General features: G+C 39.6%; 1 protein-coding gene across 2 annotated transcripts in view; it reads right to left on the minus strand.

The window, feature by feature from the left end:
* The window catches only part of LOC139726812 (protein numb-like), an 80,973-nt gene extending 70,145 nt beyond the window's left edge, over positions 1-10,828 (minus strand). The window contains exon 1 of one of the 2 annotated variants that reach the window (XM_071637805.1): positions 10,222-10,828. Coding sequence is in view for 1 of the 2 variants with exons in the window: in XM_071637804.1 (XP_071493905.1) it covers positions 639-652 (14 nt within the window). In the remaining variant the exon portion in view is untranslated. Of the gene's footprint in view, positions 1-638; positions 1,049-10,221 lie in introns of those variants that run through there. The other variant, XM_071637804.1, reaches the window with a different exon arrangement.
* Between the last annotated feature and the right edge of the window lie 9,628 nt (positions 10,829-20,456).

The following is a 20,456-nucleotide window of genomic DNA, read 5'->3' on the forward strand; positions in this document are numbered from 1 at the left end:
CAAACTTTCACATGTATTCTAATTTGGTTAATCTTGGCTCTTGCAAAATTTGCAAAATTAAAATAAACACAAACATTTCTGGTTTTACAGCAGATCAATATGAACATGCTTGTCAGTACACCTGTAGTCTGCATTATATATTTCATGAAAATACAGTTTTCAATCATTCAGAAGGTATTACGATTAGAAGTCATGCAACTGAATGGGGTGGGGGTGGGGTGTATCTTATGCAGGAGATTTTGTAATCACCAGGGAAGCTGTTCACATCACACAATTCTTATGTTGGTCATTGTCTATTACATTTGTATACCGGTACTCCTTTTATCCAAGAATAAATATCCCAGAGTAATGGAAACTGGGTGGGGGATTCAATTTCTCAACTGCACATGTGATGCAGTATGGTACTGTCAAGAAAGACATACTTGTATTTCAGGAATTTATACAGTTTGACAGACATGTGTGTGTATTAAATCCTGTAAATAAATCAATTGTCATAAAACATTTTGTAAATCAAATAAGTAATTATCAATTAGCAGCAAGAAGGAAACAACTGTTAGTTGATTAAATTCTTGGAAGAAGACCAAAACAAACAAAAACCATGAGGAGTAATGATGATCTACAAACACTGTAATACTTACTTGAGCCTTCCCATCTTGTATCTTGAAACGTCAACCCCTTTCAGTAGAACAACACAACATACGTCCAGGAATAAGATACAAGTGCAACACTTCAAAGAAATCCGTCAAAAGGAAATGTCAATGTTTCCAACAATGATCCAATGATATATCCCACACAGAATGATCTTCGCCTGACAGCAACAGTCCCTTCTAATGTTACACAGTTAACAGATCCTACTGCGTACTTCCCCATATAGGCTGCGGGACACTGTGGTTCCCCGATTCTAAACCCAATCGCTCCATACCAGTGGGAGTATACAAAGTTTATAGACGCTTGAATACCTCACAAAAAGTCATGCAAATAACTTTCCCCCCACATACCGGAGCACTCCTGGTCCTGGATTAGGGCATTCATACAGCACTTGGAGCGCACCACTTGGCTGACTCAGAGTGGGTGTGCACTCACGGGAGGGACACTATTGTCAGTATTTTATCGATTCAAACCATTGAGACTTAGAAAGAGGGGCCAAAAACATTTTGCCTGCTGAATGGTAACACATGTCAGTGTGTGAAAACAAGCATGCGCTTCAGTTACCTGCCGTTGATATGTAACCCTGACAGATTTTAATCCCTAACAGTCCATACATTATAGTGGATTACTCAACAGATCCCCTCCATCTGAGGTGAAAGGAGGCAGTGTACTGTCTTGGAGGGGGGGGGGGGGGGGGAGGGGGTGTGGGGGAGGTTGAGAAGGCAGTGGGTAGAGGTGCTCTGTGCACCAATGATTTCCCAAACAAGAAGCAAATCAGGACCAACTGCTGTGGCATCCTGGATGATAGCTGGCAGTTACGGCTGGGAAAATGAGGCAGAAACTGCATGTCCCAATCCACAGTAGCAATTCTTGTTGTATGGCATACATCGTAAAGTCTTTGTCATAATCCTTTGTACCCTCTCACCCCCCCCCCCCCCCCCCCATTCATCAAACGGCCTGTAGCTTCACTGTATCCCTCTACAGGGTGTCTGATTGATAGGATGAAAGGGTACACCCACATCCTCACAGAGCAGAGCACAACTACATCACAACTATTGTCTACGTCACAGTTGGGTGATCTTGCCATTGAAGGCAGGCTTCTCTGTTGTCTGATCCTACTTTATCAATTCCATGTACACTGCCCTTGCCCAAATGTACTTGCTAGTCTCACATCCAGACTGTCTTACATGCACTGCTCTCATGTCAACAGCATAAGGTAACCCACAATCCCTGCACTGGTTAGTCTTTCCCTAGACACAAGGGACTGTAAAAGTGGCAATATTTGTGCATGTATTTCATGCAACTAGAAACTAGCTCAAAAACAAAAAAACGCATAGGCCCATATTTTTGCTTGTTAATGTAAGACTACTTAATGTTTTGATTCTGTAAAATTAAAAACATGCAAAATTCATCTTGCTTGGTCAAGCGTGAAAAATTACTAGAGCAAAAATTTGTGCTTTTACATGTTGTTGTTCTCCTTCACAGTACTTGCCACATAAAGTACATTGTACATATAGTCTCACAACAAGACTGTCTTGCATGCACTGCTCTATTGAGTGTTGTCACTACCAGTACAACCATGTAGGGCCTATAACATAGCCAACAATCACCACACAAAATAATGTGCAAATATTATATTGATGGAATTATTTAACTCATTCTTCATGAACAATAGAATGAGCAGAGTTACCACAATCCTCTATCATACAACCTATAACAAATGAACCCCAAGTATCTTTTCTTCTTATGTTCCTGAATATGATAAGACTAAAATATGTACATAAAAAAGCAAAACAATTTGCACCATGAGAAAGTTAGTCTTCACACTTTAGTTTTTGAATACCTAACTGTTCATTTGTGGTGCCAGTGAAACCCAACCACGGTCCACTAAATCCTATATTGTTATATATCTGGATCTAGTGACTGCAGAGAAATGTTCTCCTTTCAAGCTGACAAGCATGAAACTGAAATGGAAAATATTTCATTCATGAGCCTAACCATGATCAGCATATAAAATGAGGAATCTCTCACGGATACGAACACAGGACACAAATAAACACAAATCTTGTTTTCTTATAGATAACAAAATACAATTAACTGGTATCTACACCTGTACAGTTTTACAAAGAAATGCACTATTTAATTTTGCCAATAAAAACAAAAACCGCATTACTTATGGCAGGGCTCAACAGTTACTTTTCTCTCTGGTGGCCCATTTGGGCCACCACTAAAGTCTTTGAATTTGAAATTTTGGTGGCCCACGAAAGAAATGTAGTGGTGTGAAATAAAAGGACATAAAAATTCATTTTGAATTTTAGCTGCCCAATTGGGCCATCAAAAGATAGCCTTCATGGAAGTTTAGTGGTCCGACATCAATTTTTAGTGGCCGTGGGCCACCACTAATGCCGAGTCCTACTTATAGTATGTCCATATATACCCCATGTGTCAATGGGTTAAAGGAGAATGAAACCCACATGCTGTGAATTGAGGGAATCTAGCAAGTAGAAGACATTGATCAGCGAAGGTTTGAGGAAAATCGGATTATCCATTGAAAAGTTCTATTGCAAAGTTTCTGTGCTGTCATTGCTGGATGAGAAGACTATGTACCATATCTTGTGACATCACACACAGGCAACGAAAGAAAATATAAAGAAATTTCAACATATTTTCGCTTTTCTACAATAATAAATTTAAAGGGCACTTGACTTACTTCTTTCAGAAAGCAGGGTGAATAAAAACAAGTTGAAGGAATGTATACTTTTTCATTAAAAAAAGTAAATTTGGTTGAATTCTCTTTATTTCCTTTATCATTGTCCTGCAATGATGTAATGAACTGTTGTCGTCTTCTCAACCAGCAATGTCAAAGAGCATGCAGTTTAAGGGGTATCAAAAGTTTATTCGATGAAAATCGGTTTTGAAATGGCTGAGATATCCAAAAACAAGGTGAAACAAAGATATCCTAATAAAGTTGTGGCATGTTGCCTTTTATTATTAGCACTTTTTTGGATATCTCAGCCATTTGAAAACCAATTTTCATCAAATAAACGTTGAATCCTTCTTAGAATTACATGCTCTTTCATATTTCATAAGAGGCTTTTCATTATCTCACTTAGGAATGTTCAAAACATGAATCCCTACCTCAACCAGTACTGTACAGTCCCTTTAGATTTTTTTTTCACTGACATTTTAATCATTCCATGCATTGCTGGTTGTTCTCATGTTATGCAGCTTAGAAATGCATTTGTAATCTAAAAGGAGGAAATGTTAAATTGAAAGAAAACATACAGATATTAGACATTGTCAATGTCGCATCTTTGTTTATTCTTACTAGATACTCATACCATTGTATGGAAACTATTAAGAATCTATGCATCTCATCAAATGATTGTGTACATTGGCTATGAGCATAGAAATGTGAGAGCATTTTTTATGTATGAATGTGTTCTCTGGTACTTAAAGAACACTGAATTCCTCATTAACACCAACATCCATAGTAATGCAAAAAACAAAAACAAAAACAAAATGACAAAAAAAGAAGTGGCCTGAAGGAAAAAAAAAAGACATGTGAAAGTAAAATTAAGCTAAAGGCTGATCACTGAACCTTAAAAGCAGCTAAGCACAAGTGCTATATGCATCTATAAGTTATTAAGAAGTAAAAAAAAAAAATCCCCAGCATTTCCCTGAAATCACTAAATCTCCATTCTTTTAGGTTTTTGTTTTAGTTTTTTTCGGAGGAAACGCCCACTCATTTGTGACTCTCTTGGCACTCAACAGATAACACAGGGCATATTTGGTCTGTGCAGGGAGGTGAGACAAAAAGGAGTGGGCACTGTGCCCTGAGGGTTTTCCCTATCACTCAACACAGGATTACAAGGGATCAGTGCCCCAACGAACAAGTAAACGACCTCTTACGTAACGAGGTCAGTCTGATCGTTATCACTGCTGTTTGATGTTCGATCCTCGGGGCCGCGGTGATTTGGCCCTCTATCGTTAGGAGTATGGACAGGCCAGTTGACTTGTGTGTGTTCACAAGGACGTGTATGAGGGTTTTACATTCTTTATGCAGGCTCACACGGCATATACTCTTGGGACCTGCTAGTCTAAGAATTCAGCTCTCGATAGATACAAAAATCATGAAAATCGGCCAAGAAGAAGTTGAGTTTTGACAATGTAACTGTTTAACAATAGCCATTGTTTTGTTCTTGTCTTAATCAAATTACGACGCAATGTCAAGTGTAAATCCTGACTAGTGCTGACGAAATTCACCTGTAGATCAGCAGATGTTGGGGTTTTTCTTTAGTCTGATGTATCACTTCATTGTTCGCTCGTGTTGGTTCTCTTGTCATATTTTTTGGGAAACTTGCGTACATCCGCCAAGACATGTTTTTTCTGGTCCCACTAACATATTTTTGAGAGCAATTTTAGTTCTCCAGGGGATGAAAACACAATTTGAATGTTTTTTTGTTGTATGCTGGGGATATATTGAGGCAGGAGGGCTCGAATCTACAACAGAGTGGTCATGATGGAGACTACTATAGGACCTAATCTTGGTGAAATAACTTGCCTCCTTGCCTGGTGTATGGTGAAAACATGTGAGAGTTCAGTGAGAGCTGAACTATCTCACATGTCCTGTATCACTGTATGCCTGATAAGATATTCACCATGGCGCTTTTTTTGTCTGTCTCTCTGTTTTTGTTTTATTCTTATTTGAAAGCTGAATGGGTATTTTTATATGATGGTTGTTGCTGTTGTGGTTGGTATTTTCTGTGCTAGCTTGGTGTTAAAATTATAATTATCATCAGACATTATTAGGGCCTGTGTTCCACTACTCAGCTGTTCATGTTTCCTTCATATTCTTACAATCAGTATATTATTATTGGTGCTGCTAATCATTATTATTAAATGTTTTTAAGTCTGTGTTAATTTGTTTCCATTTCATGTAAAAGTTATTTCACCATAATAGCATGCAAAGTACATTTGTTCCCAAGAAATCTTATAGTACATGGACATGTAAATGCACATAAATTATAATACCTTGAATACTAGCTGCAAAATTCAAAATGTGACAATGCAACCAGTTCACTGCACATCACAATGCACCAGTGTTGTTTGCAGGCACAGCAATGGGTAATGCACCAGTATACACCACCCACCAGTACCACGTGGAGTAATCCAGGTTCTGGCCAGGGAGGGGTGAGACCCACCAGCCTGTTGACAAGGATTGCGCATGTGCACTGTGCGGCCAAGCGGCAGTAATCTAGTTAGTGGAGTGGTCTCTTGGGGAGTGCGGCTCCGAGGATGGTTCAAAAGACACTAATCCAGTGCCCACTCCTTTTCCTCTCACCTCCCTGGTCTGTGAATAATGCCATGACTGTACTACACCAACCCCTCAAAGGGCTATCCTACCAGTCCAGTGGGTATGCAATCTATACAAACATGATATGATACCAGAACATGCTCATAAGCACTGGTTGACGGGAAGGGAGGAGCAACCCATAGAAAGATCAATACTGTACTCGCAGTGCTGTACAACTTTGTGAGGGTTTTATTTCATGGGAGCAGAGTGCACTGACTGGCGTGCGTCACCACATTCTTTTCCCATGATTCAACCAAGGTCACACAGCAGCCAGAGAAGGCAGCTGTGAGGGATTGCATTGATCCTGCTACTGGCATCTCACTAAATGATTTTGATTGAACAGATTAATCTTCATGCACGGGAGTGAGACATGATTTCCTGCAAGTATACAGTTATTAGATGCACAGAGATATGACCTGAAAACAGATCATTAGTATCTTTGTCATGTTGGAGGTTTCTGTGCCTGAAAAAAAAAAAAAAAAAAAAATGTATCAAGAGAGGGCGACATAGCATTACAAAAAAGGAGTCTCATTTCAGAGTCCATTACAAATTGTCTGAATGTTTGAAGGCAAAAACAGAAAGAAACATGGATGTATCACACATCCTCCTAGGTTTTTTTATTCAAACTTGAAATATCCTATCCCATTGTCTAGACAACAAAACTCTTGTAAACAAGAATGTCAGCCAAACATGAAACAAGGAGGTTCTCTCAAGAATATCACCTGCGAGCCTTGATGCAATGGTTTCACATTGCATATTATGCAAGGAAAACGTGACGTTGTCTCTTTACATCATTCCACTGGGTGGTTTTTCTTTTCTGTTCAGCTCTTCCATGAAGCTCAACAACTTCCTTCATTAAGATGTCATGTTTGCCTCACTGCAATACAATTTCCTTTACTTAGAACACAATACAAAGCATTCTATAAAAATGAAAATTGCTGGACAAAGTCTATGGAATGTATCTTTTCTCTCACTCCTTGATTTGATATTTATGATTACATACAGTGTACTGGTAGATAACCTTTGATACAACATGTATATCTCACTGTTTACTCAATGTGTTGAAAGCTTTTTAGTCAAAGTCATTGCAAGTAGGAACCTGCTATGTTGTCACAATCAGCTCACAGATTTCTAGCTGCTACATGTACCTAAAAGCAAGGGTGTGACTGCATGATATGTTACAGGCTGAAAACTATCAGCTGTGCAATTAAATCATGGTGAATTGGTACCAGAATAAACCTTCACTTCTATGCAAATTCACATAACAGCTGTCCTTGTATCTCCTTTATAGCATGGAAGCACTACTTATTAGGGGGATCTTTAACCTATTGAGGACAGACTGATTTTGCTACAACAAGCATTTCACATAGACATTTGCCAGAGCACAAACCCTTGTATACTTGCGACTTGTCCTCAATGGGCTAAGACTTGGGAACAGAAGATCTAGAGGGAGACTTATTCAAAGAAGAGGTTCGGTGAACTCCAAAACCAACATACAAGTGTATCTCTATGGATTTCAGAGTGGGTTTTTTTTTCCCTCATTCTCTGTTTCTGAGGCCATATTTTGCAATCAGATTCTCTTAATCTTTGCTTTTCTTGCTTTGGTACTTTTAAAGGAATCGCTGACCTATCAACATGCACAGATATGAAAGATTAATATGAAAAATAAAATATGAAAGTATGACAGATAAGGCTAACTATAGATCATTCTTCTTCTTTTTTTAGAAATGGTATGGAGTGCATTTGTGTATAGTGGGTAATATCTTTTGAATGCACTTTGTCTCTTTGTTCCACTGTGTGCAGTGGATCTAGTAATACTAAAGAATCATCAGGATACATGACTGCTTCACAGTTCCTAGCCTTCACTGATAATGTTCATCAGCAGGGCATCACGTCTCTTCATTACAAATTCATTAGCAGCATTTACTTGAAGATGGCTCATTATCACGCAATATGTTCCTTTGAAGATTATAGCCCCATCAATTCCCTTGATTTTCTTTTTTTAAGATAGCTTTTCAGTTTCAGAGCAGTGTACTGCAAATTCCAACCCAAGCTAACAAATCAGATTTATAGTTTTATTAATTTGAATACTTAAATTGCCTTCTACTGTATAGAAAGTAGTCTGTAATGCTAATGTTGCACTGGTATCATGCAATGAAAATTATAAATAGTCCTTACACACATACGGTACCCTGTGACATATGTCAGTACCCTGTGACATATTGTAGCAAATTACATTGTAAAAGATTTAACTATACCAGTACATCTTTCAAATAACAGCTGCTGCCTCAAATTTGTTGGTACAATACGTGTATGTATCTTTAAATCTGAAATATGAAATACTTCATGCTTCACATACTGTGTGATAGACCTAGAATAGAGTTTACTTTGTGTTAATGGTTTTGCAGAGCCGACTTCTAAAATCTGGAAAATGCTTGCTTCTATCACGGACCTACATAATATGCTTCTATGAAAACAGTTAGTCAGCATTAGTACGCTTGTAGGTAAAGTCAAGTAAAATCACCTAGTTGGTTATTCCACTATGCTCAGATGATTCCATACAATGAAATTTTTATCACTCCCTCATCCCTCTCTTAGCAAATAAAAATAAATTCTAGGCTACAGAATTTAGTAGGAGGGGAATGCCACAAAACAATAGCTGCACCACCCCTCCCATCAGAAATTTAAGTGCACCTTTATAACACAGAAACATGCTATATCACTTCAACCTTGGGCTCTATACAATTTCTTAATACATTGTACCTGCAACTAACGCTCTATTGAATTTTGCTTTTAATGCTGAAAAATTACCACTTGGTTCCATATTTCTGGGACCTTGAACCTTGAACCTTGAAGTACGTAATCTCTTTCAGCAGCTCCTTGGAACTACTATCCCAGGCGATGGTGGAAGTGGCAAGCGTCAGTGAGAGGTGGCATGGTCACCAAGCTAAATGATAGTCTGACAACACATAATGTGCTGAGGATTGCTCTGTCACAAGTTGAAGTTTTAATGATATCGCTAGAGTTCTACAAGTACAAAAACATCTTGGGAATATACAGTATCACACGCACACAAAGAGATCACCATCAAAACTGGCAGCGGGCTAGGTACATTACATTGCACACGTTTTTACGATCTGAAACCAGAATGATCCTGAAAGGGTTATTATACATGTTGTAGATATTATTAGAAAAGTATGTGATTAAGGATCTAGGCCCTACCACAAATTCTTCAGATAGCAGAACAGGTCTTCATTTCATAATCTTTCTGACCGTTTCCCCAAGTATGTTTCATCATGCACGTCGAGGTGCTGCGTGTGAATCACACATCCCAATACAACTCTCTATTTTTCTAGCTCACATGATACAAACGCAATTGTATGGCACATTCCTACTATTCTCTATCCCAAGGGCATCTTCTCTGCTGTCATTGTTCCTTGTCCCCAGGTTCACAATGAAATTCTGGTCTCATATTGATTGTTCAACCAGTCCGATGCTATTGCCTACCTAATACCTAATGTAGTAATGACGATTATTTTTCTGCAGAATTATCCTTGCACTCTTTCCTTGCATTTAAGGGGGAAAAATGCAAGCCCCCTGTAACATTCCTCCCCCCCCCCCCCCCCCAACACAACTTACAATTACATCTTGGTGAAAAAAGAAAAAAAATCATCACTCACTTATTATACAAGCCTTTCATAATTTTACTGTCAATTTTGAATGGTAACTTTATCAGATTCAATGACAATGCTACTGACCATACCATGCAGTCCATACTTTTCAAGTCCATTCATCCAGCTACACTGCCACTGGTTGGTGGAAGTACCTAATCAATTATAAGTAGACCCTAGGCTAACTGCGGAGCCGCCCCGAGGCCTACTGTTTCATTTTTGTGAATTTCGCGAGTCAGGTACTCTTCACAAATCTAAAAACACGCGAAAATATTAACTCTACTACTACAACTACTAAAATAGAACTAGAACAATAGTCTGATCCCGACATGACTGTGACATCATTCATATATCTGCGTTCTGCCCTTTCAATTTTATGCCATGGGCATGGTATTTGTAAATAGACACTGTCACTGTCACTGATCAGATCGCAAGAAAGACGCAAGATCTACTACTAGACTCTAGAGTACTTGAACTTCTACAGTGTAATTCTACCAGTTCTGGGTCAAAGATAACTTGTGGGATCACACATTTTCCGATACTCACCCACGCTTCAGTGGTTAATCCACCCTGTTTCTGCAGCAGTCTCTCGATCTCAGTTTAGCGTGCCCCACCTAATCGTACTCGCGTTATCTTACGCTGATATGAAAAATGCACCCACGAATTTGATCATCATGCAAGGGCGACCGCATCGATGTCGTTCGCTCTGTGCCACTGACGTTCCCTCTTGATCTTATCACATGTGTGTTGAGAAGATGGCATACACACAGCAACACAGTAGATGTATAGCAATGCCTAGGATTGCGGGAAGGTCGTGCGATGAGATATGTGTGGTGGCGCGGCGTCTTCGCTATCACAGCTGGCGATCATCCATGGATGCACAGACAACTCCACCACTTCATGCAATATTGCATGTAGGCCTTTCAAAATGCAGGCTAAAATGATAGATGATGCGAGAAAGTCTACACCCAGTGATGAAACACACTTCACGGACAGTTAGAGAAAACAGGACGCTATCAACATCATTTCACCTTCGGTTGTTTGTCGCATTACACTAGAGGTTAGGACAAGGGAGATTACGAGATGACGTTTTAGGGTGCACACTACCTGTCTGCTGATGATACCACCGGTTTCATGCCAGGGAGGGAATGGATACCGCGCCGCGCGGGGGTGTAAACTTTCAGCTGTTGATAGTGCGTAGAGGTGTAATAGCTGGGTGTTTCCCGTTTTCTGGAGCATTATAGGGAGAATGTAGTGTCTGTCATGACTCATCACTGATTAATTATGATGACAGAACAACCCTCGAATTGCCTTCTGTGCTCCTACCTGGCGAGCCATTTGCATTGACTTCAATCCAAACAACCTCTATTTGCACGGGACCATGGCATGCACTGATTCATGTTTAGTTGGCATTATTCTTTCATTCTAGCTATGTAACCATAAAAGAAACCTGAGTGATCAGTACGGCCGTTTGTCTCGACAAAATCAGGCTATCATTTCCTTCGCCTTGGTGATGTCTATCAGACAAGCGGATGCCAGGGGAAAAATGGCTCGAAGTCCAAACCAGATCATTTATCTTCTATTGACATAAAAACGTGTCTTGTCATGTTTCGTTCCATGGTATTCATAAACTGGGGAAGCGGACCTTGGGGGGGGGGGGGGGGAGTGGCACTAGAGGGCTGAACCCGACCCAACGCACACACGTGTTGTTGTTGTTTTTTGTTTTTTTTTTTTTGCCTTAAAAAAAGGGGGGCTGGGGGTCGGGGGATCACAAAGCCATGATTCTCCAAAAGAGTTCTGCCCAGATATTCTTCCCGTCAAAGCATTTTCACTGACCCTTGACCCTCGAACATTGCCGGTAAAATTCTGTTTGATTTATAGCTCTCGCTCCATCTTTCGCTCACAAAACAATGACTTAGGCATTCCATGAAAATCAGTTCGATTTTTTTATCTTGTATTGTATTGTCTTGAATGATAATATGCTCGTCACCACGTGCATGTATCTTCAAGCCTTGTATTGTGGAGTCAAATTGCATAGAACAGTGGCGGATCCAGAGGGGGGCGCAACCGGCGCAAGCTCCCCCCTTTAATTTTTGTTAAAAACAAAAGAAATAAAAAGAAAAAATGAAATGAAACCCGGAAGTGGCACCAGAAATATTAGTCACGCCCCCCCCCCCCCCTTTACAGAATTCCTGGATCCGCCCCTGTAGAACTTTTTACTAAGACAATGCTTCAAGGATGTTCTGATAACTCTTGCACATCATATAGAGATTTTTTTTTTAAACAATAACAATGGTGATGATAAGTAGTGAATTGGAGTTTAATAATGATCATCTCAGTGTCTTGGGACCAAAAGTCAAGAAGGAATAAATTATCATTAATATGTAAGGGTATTCAAGGCTTCAACATAAGCAGGTTTTGACATGTATATGTTTATTATAGTGTTTGCCCTGTCTAAATTTCCAATTGTCAAGATTATAACGTAGTTATGCTATTAAGTTTGATAATCCCATGCAGTAAGTATGTTCTTTCTTCGAAAACAAGAATAAAAGAAAGCGGAATCGCAATGGCGGAGGGGAGAAAATGCATTCCATGCTTGGGGCGGCGAAATGTTTTCATATTTGTGTTTTCTTAACTTTTCTTTACTTCTTTGTTTCTTTACTTTTTTCTTTTATTGTTTTGGTTTAGGCCTATTGTTTTGTTTAGTTTTGTTTTGAGTGTGTGTGAGTGTGTTTTGTTTGTTTGTTTGGCTGGTTGTTTTTTATTATTTATAAGAGCTAAAAGACATTAGTGTGGGGGCATTCAAAGACGCGGTGATTTGGCTCAGTCGGTATATAGCGCGTCTGCCTCTAGAGTCCAGATCCAATTTTGGACCCGGGTTCGATTCCCGAGTCTAACTGAGCAATAGTGCGATGTGTGTAATATAGAAAGATGCAAAACACTCTATCCCTCGGATAAGACATAAAATGGCGGTCCGACGTGTGAGAGAGTCATTGCACAACTCATGCACGTTATAAAGATCCGCTTCATTCATTAATCCCGATGAGCAGGGTGTATAACCCGGTGAGGATGAAGTGGTGCCAACTGCATGGACCCCCTAATGTGATGGAAGACCAGCTATTGCAGTTGAATATGGGCTATCAAGCCATCCTCTCAGATAAAAAAAAAAAAACGACAAAGAAAGAAAGAAAGAAAGAAAGAAAGAAAGAAAGAAACAAACAAAACCATTTTCTAACCACCAGATCAACTCATTCTGCATGCATTATGATGTTGTCAGACAGAAATTACATCAGATAGAAGGAAACGGACATTCATACAGCTTATTATGGAGGGGCGGTGGCAGTTTGATATATATAGCAGCTCTTCTCAATCAGTCTGAGGGCCGCGATGTCGGCCAAAAATAAAAATAACCGACTTAGCCTTGAAAAAAAAGTATATAAACCCTTCAAAAAAAGTTTGGAAATCTGAGTTTGATCAATCATTTCTCATCTTTCCTTATGACTCATTTGTGCTTAGTACCACAGAAAGATTGTTTAATTTTCTTTAAAATGATACCACACTTGTTATGATTATCGTATATATGGAGGTGCAGTGCTTACAAATATGAGGTAAAGTCAGAATTGAAAAGCTGCAAAATGGCCCAATTTTTGACGTCCGTAATGCAGTTTCCTCGTGATGAGTGAGTTCCCCATTTTTTCTTTGGTGTTCATTTACTGTAACATCAGCACTTTTATGGGGTGAAACATGTATGCGTTCAACCAAAGAGATAAACACACACACACACACACACACACACACACACACACACACACACACACAAACGATCATGACTCAAACCATTTCATCTCACAGAACCTCGCCACATTAACCGCAACAAAGACATAAAGAGGTGAAATGGCATAGTCTTGATTTTATTGGAATTTCATCTTTATTTTGTCTTCATTTTGTCGTTATTTTGTGTTAGCTTTATATTTACTTTGTCTTTATATTGTCAATGAACATGATCGGGGCTCAGCATCTGGTGGACGACCCAAGTGCTTGCACAACCGCTTGGCACCGTGTCCTCATGCTGCTGATTGGCGTCAACCAGTATCTGACGGAGTCCTGCCTATGTCGTTGCATTTGTGACCCTCTTCCCCACAGCTCGACCAAGTTGATCCCAAAAATGTTCTATGGGGTTGAGGTCGGGGCTACATGCAGGCCAGTCCATTTCTGATGATGCCCTCTCTCTCTCTCTCTCGAGAAAGTTGCGCACATGTCTCGCTCCATGTGGTTTTGCGTTGTCATCTTTTTGAAGCATCTCAGCTTAAATTTGCCCTATGGCGCGGGGCTTTTGAACATTGCTTACAAGTGGCATGATGTACAACCATAAAACTTGATGAGCTATCAAAATTGCCTGGCATGCCACCACTGAAAACTTGAATGTGAAGTTAAGATGTCTATTGAAATTTGCATTCATGGCTGACCAGTTGAGAACAAAAGACATAACACAAAAGAACATGTTCTTTATGTACTCTTCACGACCATTCTCATTCATAAGACAGTTCTTGTTCGTTTTACAACTTTTCAATGCAGACCTTATCAGACACTTTTGAGTACAGTTCTTTACTTGATAATATAATCATAATGAGTAGGATATCATTTTAAAGAAAATTTAGTACTCTTTCCATTAATATCAAGCATGTATTGTATAGTGCTTACAAACTGGAGAAATTTACAACTGAAGTCAGATTTCCAAACTTTTTTGAAAGGTTTATATATATACATATATATCTATATATATATATCGTATCAGGACAACTCCCCCGGAGGACTAGTCCCCCGGGGACTACTCCCACCTGACAGCTCCCCCGGAGGACCACTCCCCCGGAGGACGTCTCCCCCGGAGGACTACTCCCCCGGAGGACGTCTCCCCCGGGGGACAACTCCCCCGGGGGACTACTCCCCCGGGGGACAACTCCCCCGTGGGACAACTCCCCCGGGGGACAACTTCCCGGGGGACAACTCCCCCGAGGGACCACTCCCCCGGAGGACCACTCCCCCGGAGGACCACTCCCCCGGGGGGCAACTCCCCCGGGGGACAACTCTCCCGGGGGACAACTCCCACGGGGGACAACTCCCCCGGGGGACAACTCCCCCGGAGGACAACTCCCACCTGACAACTGCCCCGGGGACGTCTCCTGGGGGACAATCCCATAACTGAACAGAGATGTTTCTTATTCGTGTCCTAGAAATTAAAATTGAATTCATCTGTGTAAAAACAGTATTCTTTTTATACAGAATTTAAATTAAAGTTAACGTTACCTAAGACACGTCCATCTTTATAACAAAGTTTTTTAAATCTCAGCACAAAGTTTTTACTTTTGTACACGCTACATGTAATGTCGAAAAAAGTAGAAACGCAGGTCCATTTTATCACTGAAAGTTGGTCAAGAGATAAACACATTGACGGAAACACGCTTTTGAGGGGAGAGTTCATTCCTTAGCATGTACCTGTTATTCTTCATTATTTTATAATATTTTAAGAAGTCCATTCTTTGATGATTTTCCTTTTCTTTTTGCAATTCATGATTATGATAAGGAATATGTTAAATGAAAGAAAGATATTATTCAGAGGGGTGAAGGCTCAAATTTTTTAGTTTCTTCAGTTTGTCTCCCTCTACAAAGGAATATGTTGTTAGAAATACCCTTTTAATGGGGTTATGATTTTCATCTTAGATTCTTATAATAGTTACTATCCTATATGTCACTGTCAGTAATACTTTATTGTGCAATTTTCGTTTGTTATGTTGACTGTGAATTTATCTGAACATCATTACAATTCTTAATGTCGGAGAAATAATTGACAGAAAAAATATGAATATTCTGTGCCTGAAAAGACTTGAACGTGTAAAAAGGTAATATCTTCCAACAGCCCTGGGAAAGCACACCCGCACGACCAACACAAATCTCTCAACCACAAAGATGGGATGATTCGAGTTTCAATTAATTGAAAATTAAGTTTTGTTTCGCACAGTTTTATTTGATAACGTTTGAACATGGAAAACAAAAACAAAAAAAAAAATGTCTAGCGTAAGAGTAATTGAAGTTAGTATGCAAACAACGCTTTTGCACGTAATGGTATACCGGAGATTGTGGTATCAGATAATGGTACACAGTTTACAAGTGACCAGTTCAAAGAGTTTGCTTGTCAGTACCAATTCAAGCATGTCACGTCTTCATCACTTTCTACATAGCAATGGGAAAGTTGAAAAGACAGTACAAATCGCAATGTCTAATGAAAAATGCAATGAGAGATGGAACAGATCCAGGTTTGGCATTTCTTGACTATCGGAACACACCGATCGATGGGCTAGATGCTAGTCCTGCACAATTGTTGATGCAGAGGAGGACAAGGACCACCCTGCCAACAGCTAGTCAGCTGCTGAAACCAAAAGTAATAAAGAATGTGCAAACAAAGCTGACCAAGAAACAAAAGTGCAGTAAAATTACTTTGATCGAAGCGAAAAGCGTTGCTGTTTCAAAGACAAAGTTTCCAAGAAGTTGCATAGTGGAATGTGAAGGAAAAATGCTCCTGTCAAAACAGAATTGACATCAGAAGAGGTACAGCGGAAAACAATCCTTAATGCAACAAAGCTAGATGACTCAACATAATATCGTATCACAAGATCAGGTCAAAAATATGGACCAGTGTAAAAACTTATCTATTTTATAGGATAGATACCGGAATTTGACGGGAAATGAATTGACAATGATCACGGGATTGTGACAAAATGTTTAGATGTTAAACTATTCATCTGGAGAGTAGAGTTGGTTACATTTTGAGTGCAATAAAAGTGTTTCATCTAACTTATCAAAAGTAACAGCTTTGTCGATTATTATAAGAGAAACAATGATTAACGTTTCTTCAAAGACAAAAATAACACATTTCTAAAAGTGAACAAAAGTACAGTTTACAAAACAATCACAAGTATTCCTCCAAGTGTGAAGAGCGAGATTGAACTTACGTCGTTATAAGAGTGCGTTGTAATGTGTCATACAAAGCCGTGATATCTCAATATTGAAGTGAAGTGTTACTCACTTTACAAGTATCAGTAATGTTTGTGTTTATAAGATGTGTTGCTATGATTACACATGTAGTAAAGTTGAATGTAAGATATAAGATATGGCAAGTCAAACACGCCCATACAAGACGTATTTCCATTATTACTCAAATAGGACAAGTATATTGTGTGAACAACGTATCAAATAATTGCCATGATAATCCTAAAAAGACAATGGCTTATTAATTAAGTTTCAGTGGTAGTTGATAAATGAAAAAATCTGTGTGAAAAAGAGAAACTTTACTTTTCTAAAAAAAGGGAGATGCCAAATGTTTGAAATTAGTACAGTTTGAACGCAGAGACTAGTGCCTAGCTATGCAGCACCAACCAATCCCCACAGAGATGATGCTGTTGCTATGCTCTATAGTTACCCCTCTCGAGAAACCCCGAAGGTAGATGTACTACCTCAGCAAACTTCCTTACTTGCACCCAAGACCTAGGAGAATAAAAACATATCAACATATCACCTGCGTGTTAACAAAATGTGCACATATACTTTTTGACCAGTTTCCGTTTCTTCCCTTGGGCATCCGATGCAATCGATATCGCTAAAGCATTTATTGTTCAAACTCGTCATGATTGTAATACAACAAATTACTGCCAAGATCGTGTGCTTATTCTGACTGATTAAAGAAACAACTAAGGAACTCTCTAAATAACAGGCTAAATATTACAGTCGTCATCCCTTGATATCTCTTAGAGATGGGCTAAAGAGGATGACATTTTCAGAACATGCTCATCACACCTTAGTTTGATGACTTTGTGCCTACTGACACCATTTTTGAAAAAAAAGAACGAAAAATGCGAAATCCAGGGTGCCCCGGCCGAAAAGCTGGTCGCCGTTTCGGCTTTAAAAAGACATTTCTGGTTATAACTCGGCTATTTTTTGATCAATTGTGATGGTTTTGGTGTCTAACCCCATGTTTTGGGGGTCAAGGAAATGGATTATAATGATGATTTTAGTGTAAAACCTAATCTTCCACATGATACTAACCTTTTGCCCATATTTAGGCATAAAATTTCCTTGCCTTTTACCCCTACCCCAACTGCCATTTTTTGCATTTTTTTTCTGTATTTTTTCAAGTAGTATTGACTACCATACTCTTAATAACAAGTTCTAGCTATCAATCTGGTGTTTTCTACCAACAATAGTACAGCAAGGGTTATGTTATACGTGTGTCATGCAGATACCGGTATGTGGCTGGTGCATTCAGGATGCATGGTAATTGTGCAACCAGTGCTAATACTGCTTCTGCATTATAGTGCCTAATGCCGGTTGGAAGATATTTACCTTTTTACACGTTCAAGTCTTTTCAGGAACAGAATATTCATATTTTTTTCTGTCAATTATTTCTCCGACATTAAGAATTGTAATGATGTTCAGATAAATTCACAGTCAACATAACAAACGAAAATTGCACAATGAAATTACTGACAGTGACATATAGGATAGTAACTATCATAAGAATCTAAGATAAAAATCATAACCCCATTAAAAGGGTATTTCTAACAACATATTCCTTTGTAGAGGGAGACAAACTGAAGAAACTCAAAAACTTGAGCCTTCACCCCTCTGAATGATATCTTTCTTTCATTTAACATATTCCTTATCATAATCATGAATTGCAAAAAGAAAAAGAAAATCATCAAAGAATGGACTTCTTAAAATATTATAAAATAATGAAGAATAACAGGTATACATGCTAAGGAATGAAATCTCCCCTCAAAAGCGTGTATCCGTCAATGTGTTTATCTCTTGACCAATTTTCAGTGATAAAATGGACCTGCGTTTCTACTTTTTTCGACATTACACGTAGCGTGTACAATAGTAAAAACTTTTTGCTGAGATTTCAAAAACTTTGTTATAAAGATGGACGTGTCTTAGGTAACGCCAACTTTAATTTAAATTTTATTTAAAAAGAATATTGTTTTTACACAGATGAATTTAATTCTAATTTCTAGGACACACACACACACACACACAAAAAAAATCTCTGTTCAGTATGGGATTGACCCCCAGGAGACGTCCCCGGGGCAGTGGTTCTCCGGGGGAGTGGTCCTCCGGGGGAGTGGTCCTCCGGGGGAGTGGTCCCCGGGGGAGTGGTCCCCCGGGGAGTGGTCCTCCGGGGGAGTGGTCCCCCGGGGGAGTTGTCCTCCGGGGGAGTTGTCCCCCGGGGGAGTTGTCCTCCGGGGGAGTTGTCCCCCGGGGCAGTTGTCCCCCGGGGGAGTCGTCCTCCGGGGGAGTCGTCCTCCGGGGGAGACATCCTCCGGGGGAGTAGTCCTCCGGGGGAGACGTCCTCCGGGGGAGTTGTCAGGTGGGAGTAGTCCCCGGGGGAGTTGTCCTCCGGGGGACAAGTCCTAGACCCATATATATATATATATATATATATATATATATATGTATATATATATATTTTTTTTAAATTTATATTTATATTTATATACAGGTGTATATAGCCTAAGGAATTATAATGAGCCAAAGTGGATCTCGGGTTGAAAAAGGTTGAGAAGAGTAGAGCAACACAAATGTGCACCTTGAAAGTTCAGACTAAGTATACGCACCAGACCGGCCTTTTCATTTTATTATACACAATATTCTAAAGCGTAATCGTACCGCTGATATACAATACATGATAATAATAGTTATGTTACGTAAAGTTTGTATCGGGTGGAGACTTTTTCATAGAGAAAGAATGTTTGCACTATCTCCATTATGTTGCACTATAGGCTACGCACAGTTGCCATAGCAACAACTTAAGTGCCATTCCACATCCTTTCAAGTTGGTTTCGATAGATAGGGGCATACAGTGGCAACTTAATTATTGCTGCAACTTAGGCCTAGGGGTCTACATTATTGCAAAATTCGGTATACTCTTTCAAAAAGGCCCCTAAATTATTATGTGACGCTTTTCACGTAGTTACTTTCATAAAATGAGGGTGTTTTATGCGATGTTGTGTCAAGTTTGTGTGTTTGTTTACTAGCTACCTTATATCATACAAAACATCAATGATAATAGTTATATAACTAATTGTTATCGTTAAGAATGATAAACTGCTTTCCTGAAATACGGAAAATGCCAAAGTGCATTACTTCTCATGATAAACACCATAGTGATAACTACTGAACGTTGTTCTTAGTATATATTCTGTACGGATAAAAGATCATATACGATATAAGATTTTTATGCAGTCATCGCTTTCGAGAGCGGTTTCGGTATTGGCTATCGGTATAAAATCGAGAGCGATGGAAGGCACGTAGATAAAGATGTGACTCGGTTTTAGATTCCACCCACCTCCGGTATGCAGTCTGCAAGCTGGATAATCATCGTCAGGCCCAGATGTTGAAATGTCACATGCCAAGAGAGGGCGTCATCCCAGAACTTTCGAGTTGCAGAAACTTGATGGCTCCGCAGCATTGATCCGATCCCCGGACCACAGATCTCACACCCCGAGGCGTCGGGCCGTCATGCACTTTGTCGTAGCAAAAATACTAAAACAAATCGGGGGGTGTGGGGTGTGTGGTGGGGTGGTGATCTAATAAAACATCACGAACTAATCAGATGTGGTTGACGCTGGTGAATCCCTCTACAGGGCTGGCGCAAGGGGGAGGGGGAATTTTTTCATAATTCATATAGGGTTTTATCACTTAGGCCCCTCACTTTTTTTCCCTTCACAAAA

Source organism: Diadema antillarum, unplaced genomic scaffold, assembly GCF_040938485.1.
Source record: "Diadema antillarum isolate AM-2024a unplaced genomic scaffold, OU_Dant_1.0 seq00000100_RagTag, whole genome shotgun sequence".
Classification (NCBI taxonomy): domain Eukaryota; kingdom Metazoa; phylum Echinodermata; class Echinoidea; order Diadematoida; family Diadematidae; genus Diadema; species Diadema antillarum.